Source organism: Coffea arabica, chromosome 1e (assembly GCF_036785885.1).
Source record: "Coffea arabica cultivar ET-39 chromosome 1e, Coffea Arabica ET-39 HiFi, whole genome shotgun sequence".
Taxonomy (NCBI): Eukaryota; Viridiplantae; Streptophyta; class Magnoliopsida; order Gentianales; family Rubiaceae; genus Coffea; species Coffea arabica.
Genome location: NC_092311.1, coordinates 29,401,343 through 29,408,641, shown reverse-complemented (window position 1 = coordinate 29,408,641; position 7,299 = coordinate 29,401,343). Strand labels below are relative to the sequence as shown.

General features: G+C 36.1%; 1 protein-coding gene across 1 annotated transcript; it reads right to left on the bottom strand.

Annotated features, from left to right (window-relative positions):
• Nucleotides 1-2,944: 2,944 nt before the first annotated feature.
• Nucleotides 2,945-6,203, bottom strand: LOC113689012 (triacylglycerol lipase OBL1-like). The gene is made up of 5 exons (XM_027206843.2): nt 5,642-6,203; nt 4,703-4,902; nt 4,536-4,569; nt 3,573-4,183; nt 2,945-3,465 (listed from the first exon to the last, which is right to left on the bottom strand). The coding sequence occupies exons 1-5, from the start codon at nt 5,949-5,951 to the stop codon at nt 3,196-3,198; spliced, it is 1,425 nt and encodes a 474-aa protein (XP_027062644.1). The 5' UTR covers nt 5,952-6,203; the 3' UTR covers nt 2,945-3,195.
• Between the last annotated feature and the right edge of the window lie 1,096 nt (nt 6,204-7,299).

The following is a 7,299-nucleotide window of genomic DNA, read 5'->3' as shown; positions in this document are numbered from 1 at the left end:
AGAAAACATCGATACTTCAAGTACTTCAAATAATAAGCAGAACCAATTGTGGCCCCCAGGATTCTTCTAAAGATAAAACAATCGTTAGCTCCTAAAATTTCCTGATTTCACCGACACACTCACGTCCTTTCTTAACATATCTTCTGAAAATTTCTCTTTTAAACTTCTTTTAATCACAAACCCCTGAATTCAGTACAAAGACAAATTATAAGAAAAATTGGCAAAATAGCACAATAGTTTGCCAAGATTATGAAAGTATTTTCATAAATAAAACACCTACTAAATTCACTATCAGAAGACTTCAACTTGCAAAACCACCAAATCTAAGTCTTCAATTGGAGAAAGAAACACACCCAATGTGTTGTCTTTTTAGATGGCATGCTCACAAGATTACATAGGCAAGAAAGCTTTCTGCGGCTCCCACAGACCGCTTGGGAAACAGCCTACTGCCTACTCACAAGTGGAGTTGAACCAACTACAATGTACAAGGGTAAAAAACAAAAAGCTCCCTATGATAAATCTAATGTACAGTAAAGTTTTCCATAGTTTTAAAACATACAACCCGACACTTTATACTTTGAACCAAATTGTAAAGGTGACAGAATCCGTTAAAATTAACAGGAATGGACGAAATGATAAAAATGTCCTAATATAACTAAGCAAAAAACAGCTCAACAAAATCATCTGTTTCATTCTCTAGAGAGAGAGAATTGGGGGATAAGGGGTAGAACAGGTATATTTGTGAAAAATTAGCTATAAAAAGTTTATTTTTAGGTTCTAATAAGTCATTTCCGTTAATTTTAATGGATTTCGTTATACTTTTACAATTTAGTTCAAAGCATGGGGTATTGTTTTATATGTTTTGAAACCATGGCAAGCTTTTCTGTATATTAGGCTTACCACAGGAAACTTTTTTGTTTTTATCCATTATACAATGAAGATAGACGGTCTTAGTTTGGGAAACCAAACAAGCACAAATGCAAAAGCCACTAAAACTAACCAAACACACACCTTAAGCACAAATGCAAAAGCCACTAAAGTTACCCATAATTACCAGATAACCGGTCCATGGCCCTGTAGCAACTCCAACTCGCGCTTTTAGTATAGTAAGAAAATGCACTGACATGAGCAAATTACAATGATGGCAATAGCATTCCGCTTGGATTTGACCACCTCTCTCACCCCAAACCTTAAGCATAACCTAATCACTTCAATTAATTAGATGCACGCAAAAAGCACATGAGTAGAACATTATCATTTGCACTACGTAGAGAGCAGATATGTACAAATAATTTTTTTTTAAAATACGATTGTGTACAAATTATTTGTCAATTGTATATATTAATTAGCATATATATATATATATATCTTGTATTCTTATGCATAATTTTATATCATTGGATGAGCTAAAATATAATGAACCTCAAGTTCCACGTTTACAATAACAAATATTTAGTTATTCCAAAAATCTACAAACCAACACCTTATAAGTCTAAGTTAATATTATTACACATCATAAAGGTCGTGACTCTTTCGCTGCATTTACTATTGTACATTCATGCTAATACTTTTCCATTTCCATACTCACACATTTGTAACAACAAGTTTCCATTATAGTATATGTTTTGTACTTCAGTTATTTTAACCACACTCATTGTTCCACTTACATTATTAAAATATATTTAAAAAAACTCACTCATTGTTATGTTATATTCCCATTAAATTTTGTTGATTTGGTATTGAATTTTAGGTCCACACTATTTTATTTTTTCATTTATCAAATTAGTGATTTTGTTTGGGGAGCTGTTGCAAAGTCCATGAAGTTATTGAGTTCCCCGAATATACCATTCCTTGAAAGTTTGCTGTCTCTTCATTTTGAATTCCTGATAACACATTGAAGGCTCAAGCTTCATCAATTGTATATATTAATTAGAATATTCATCTTGTATTCTTATGCATAATTTGATACCATTGGATGAGCTGAAAAATAATGAATCTCAAATTACATGCTCAATATAATAAATATTTAGTTATTTCAGAAATCTACATACCAACATGACTTTACTTTGAAGTACTATTCTAATTCATTGTATGGAGTGAACTATGTATGTCTCACCTTCTATCTCCCTTGTTTTGAAATGCAGATCTGATAAGAATAAGGATTCTCGCTAATTAAACCTCGAAACTTTTCCTCCATTCTTCTTCTGATAGATGGGATTCTAACACTAAGTTAATTTCATTCAAGAACGCTTTATTGAAGATTCTAGTTATGCAAAAAAATCATATACTAGAGTTGATAAATCTTTTGTAGTATCTAATGGTACAATTTTCCCATAATTTTGACCAATTTCCCTCGATCATAACATTGCATGCAAATCCTATAACAAAATACTGTTAATGAAAGCGGGCCTCTAAGTTTGTCCATCTACCAGTTAAGAGCGCATTAATGGTGTGATCACCTAATTTCTTCGGACTGAATTATTCAAGTAAAAAAATTGGATAAGTAAATGAAGAGAAAATAGCTTGAGAGAAAAATTTTAAAAAAAAATAATCCATATGATGCTATAATTGCTTAGTATCTTTGTGTTTGAATTCTCAATTACTTTTCCACTAATTCTTGTGTAAGCACTCTGTACTCGTATATGACCTCTATTCATCTAAATTCAAAGAAGATTTCCCCATTGATTTTCTCTCGATTAAGGCTTCCCCTACTCCTTTGCTCGCTCCCTTTACAAATTCCTTTTTGGAAGGTTGTAATTTCATAAATGAACATGCTACTTGTTTCCTTTCACATTTGTTTGTATACATAATTTTCAATTGTTAGATTGAAACAAATAAATATGTCCATTGGCTCACTCTTTTTTTTTTTTTACTGCAATTTAATTATCTAAGCATATGACTCGTCGGATGATTTGATGTAAAACCATGATCTTTAAAGATATGCTTTGCCTTCAAATTTTATTTTGTTTTCTCATTTTCCTTTTTAAAGAAAAAAATATAAAAGAACTTCAGCAAGAAACGGTGGAGAATTTAGCACGAACTTGAAAAACACACTAAAGCAAAGTACAAAGCTATGCAGCATCCCCGTAGGCTCAAGCATACTTTTTTTTCACCCCCTTGAAAGTATGTTTTTAAACCATTGGGCCGTCGTTTGCATGAAAATCGATTATGGAGAACCACTTGTCCTTGGTATTTTTATTGGCCAAGCCATGGTTTGGAAGAGTACAAATCCGGAGATGCAAACCTTGTGGAATTGACATAATCTAGAGGAGCATGTGCTGGGAGGCCGGCTATGGTGAAGATGCCCGCAAATCGAACCGCTCGCATAAGCTTCAATTCCTTGTATTCAGGTCCCATAAACATTCCCATCCCAAATCCTCTCATCAGCTCCCAAACACAGTTCATTTTTTTGGGCATGAACATGAAGACTGAAAAGTAGTTCTTGTTTGGTACTTCATCAACAATCTGCAGCACATGGAAAATTAAAGTATTTAATCCTAGGCACTGATATATACACATTGCAGATGAGAGAAAATTAGAAATGAATTTGGGAATGCCAAGGGATTAATTACATTGCCCCTGTAAAGGCTGTTGAAGTAGATACACTTCCCAAAGTGCCGAAAATCGCTCCATGAATTGTCCCAAGGGACTCTAGGCACAAGATCGTTGCAATAAACGATCCTAAAGTACTTGCGCGTGCTGCTCTCCAGGTTGTCTTCCACGAATGCTCCAAATCTGGAATCTCCAACTCTTGGTTGACCAAAAGTGTAGACCCCGTCTAACCGCTCCAACAACTCCTTTTCTTCGTGATACGCCAAAATAGATGGAAACAGAATTGCTAGTGCACCACCCAAGCTGTGACCTGTCACTATAAATTTAGCCTTGGGATTGTTTTTCAAAGCATCTTTCAAAATTTCCCTGATGGTATAGTAAGCGTATTGCCTATCAGATTGGGGTATGTTCTCGGGCCAACCACTGCCCCTCTGTAGACCAAGAGCTTCCATGAATCCAGAATGCACCCTTCCCACTTTGGGAAGTTCAAAATAGGAGATATCGATGTCTGTAATCCAATCATCAGCAGCAAAGGGTTCTGTACCTCTGAAGGCCACACATATCAGTTCCGAGTCCGTGTCCTTGTTTTGTCGAAACAATATTGCTTGTGTTGTTGGTTTCCTTTGGAAAGCTAGCCACCACCACAAAAAAAAAAGAGGAGGATCAGTTCCGATTGAAAGACAAATAATTAACCATCAAACTAACAGCAATTTAAAACACCAGATTGACATTATTTGGACCCCATATGTAGCCTTTTAAGGCCGGAATATAAATTGTTTTCACATGGTATATTACCTATTACGATCGAGGAGGATAGGGTTTCGAATGCTCAAAAGTTATGAAACTCGTGCTTAATGAAAAAGCTGTATATTCCCAGCTAATTTTTGTAAACAAGTGTTCTCCGATAACTAATCGTTGCAAATTCCTCTCTGATAAAGCAGCCATTAAAATTTAAAAGTAAGGTAGGAATAAGGAATACTTACCGTTCCAGAACTCGTAAAATCCCATGAATTCCATCTGTAAAAAGTAGTTTAACGAGGTCATCAATTGTCACTACATGATATCTAAAGAGATGACTACACTAGGTTATCGAATAAGTAAGAAACAAAACATACACACATATAGAAAATTGAAACTAAAACTGTTTTACCTTCCAGATTTGCGAGACTACATATTCAATATGAGCGGGGTTCTCGTAAGCTATTTTGGCAGCCATTATTGCGAGAGCCGAATTATATCTCGTATCGTCAATTAGGATGTTCTCATCCAGCTCTTCCCTATCGTCTGAAAGTCCAATCATCGTCAGGAACTTGGGCGAATCTCTATCTGGGACTTTTTCTGGTCGGCGCCCTACAAAAGATAAAAATGGAATACAAACCTCCTTACACAACCATGCACACTCGTAATCTTTAATGACCTAATCGATAAAATATAGTAAAAAAGAAATCCTATCTAGAATGTTATGCTGTACAACAAAACGATAACTGATTTCTTATTCCCTTCACACTACAAGTATGTTAGATCTGTTAGCTAGGCGCAAGTCAGACACCAAGACCTTCTCTAGCACCAGGTATCAGTTTATGGATCTTAATTTACGTTCATGCTTTTCATTATTCAAGTGTAACTAGAGTCACTGCTGCAATTTAGTTTGATATCCAGTCTGCGTTTGTTCAGGAGGTTTGTTCTTGCTGTGTGACAGTGTACTAGGTTTGGAGACTTGCGTTTTGAAGAAACCCGACATAATCGAGGTATTAATGGGGAACAAAGGAGTACTGTTCCTATCACAACTCGCCTCGCCCTGGTTTCTAGGATTTGGAAGATGGTGGGAGAACTTCCACGTAAAATGTTGGAATGAGACCTCGCCCGCAGATTAACGCACCCATCCACACACGCACGATAGCATGCCCTTATGTTTGGCATTTTGATAGCTCTATTCTAATATTCTTATCGATCAATGTTCATGAATTATCCAAAAAGCAAATAATATTTGCACTGAGCAAAGTAGGTAGCAAGAAACTTGGAAAAAGTCAGGCGAATGAAAGAAAAGCAATAGCAATAACTAATTAGAAAACTAAGTAGCAGAGTCTACCCCGAAGGATTTTGAAGATAAGCCCCATAAAACCGCCATTCACGTGCAGCAGGTTAAGCCAGTTCTCGATTGCATACCCCAACAATGCTAGTGGTCTTGCGAATATGGACAAGATAATTTGCATCACGACAGAGCAAACTATGACCACCCTTTTAGGGAATGGTAACCTCGTCCCCCTTGGGGTAAAAATAAATCTTCTACTGTCTGCACGGCTGGAGAGCAAGAAATGAAGGAGATCGAAGATTGTGGCTTTCTCCGGAGCTAGCACCATAAAGTTGCTAGCAAATGACGTCTCCTCATTGGAAGCCATTGAAGATTCAACTCTAAAAGCTGGGAGATTAATTAATTGATAAAAGGTTCAGCTAGCAGCTAGTATATGGTAATATGGTCGGACAGGGATAGAGCGATGCATTTTAGTGGACCAGTATATATAGAGAGATCAGCGATTTAAGGCATTGGGATTTTCTTCCAAGTTCAATCCCTCGATCGACCAGTGTAGTTTCTCGAGAGTACAGTAAATTAGCCGTGTAGTTTCTCTCTCGAAGTTTTTTTTTTTTTTTTTGAGGGTATCTCTCTCGAAGTTAAGACAAGTGAGAAAGCCCTAAACATTACAAATAGTCAGACACCTACATACTACGAGATACTAAAATTAGTAATTGTCACTAATATCCTCGGAGTTGTTAAAAGACCCACCCACCCACTTAGAAGTAATGGGTTTGCGCAAACCAACTATTCCCTATCCCTCTATAGTAAATTAGATGGGCAAATATTTGTGTAGACTCGGTCTACAGGTGGGCCTGTAGATTGAGTGGTGGAAAAATTGCCACATCATTCAATCTGAATGAAGCCACAAAACTGTTTCAGGCTCAGGCCTCAATTGGAGTTGCGATACTTCTATTAAAAAAATACTTTTATGTGTTAAAAATATTTTTAAAATATTTGGTGAATACAATTCCATAAAATTAAGAATGAAACTTTTGATGTAAAAAGTATTTTTAGTAAAAATTCAAAATTTATACTTTTAAAATAGTTTTTCTGATTTAAAAAAATTAAATTTAATTATTTTATTCTATATTATAAATTGAATAAAGAGATAAATGGACCTAAAATTTTCAAATTACATATTATCCAATACAATAAATACTTATTCAACTATGTTTCTAAATAATATATTTAAAAGCACTTAGGCGTCTAATAATTACTTTTACTAAAAGTTTTAGAGTAAATCTTTCCTACACTGACGATACATTTGTAAATCTTCCAGCCTGGGGGGATTAGTCTGGTCAATTGACCAGGATACCCCCAGTCGACAAAAAAAAAGAAAAAAAAAAGTATAACCTACTCTATCCTAATCTAGGGGGAAGGGGAGCCTAAGGAGGCTATGGTAGGGGTTAGTGGATATACAGACCCAACTAGATCAAGGAAGTGCTATGGCACAACCCTTAGATTTTTTTCGCTGCTGCTGGTAAGGTTTGAACCCTCACCAACAACCAAAGGAGGGACTTAAGTCCCTCCCTGGTGGCCACTGAGTCATTGGCCCAGTGGTTTCTCTCACCCTACTCTTCCAGCCACAAAGAGGCCGTCACCCTATTCTTTCGGTGCAGCCCCTCAAATCCCAAGTGGTCAAAACAGATCCTCTATCCCCACCGTCTTAATCC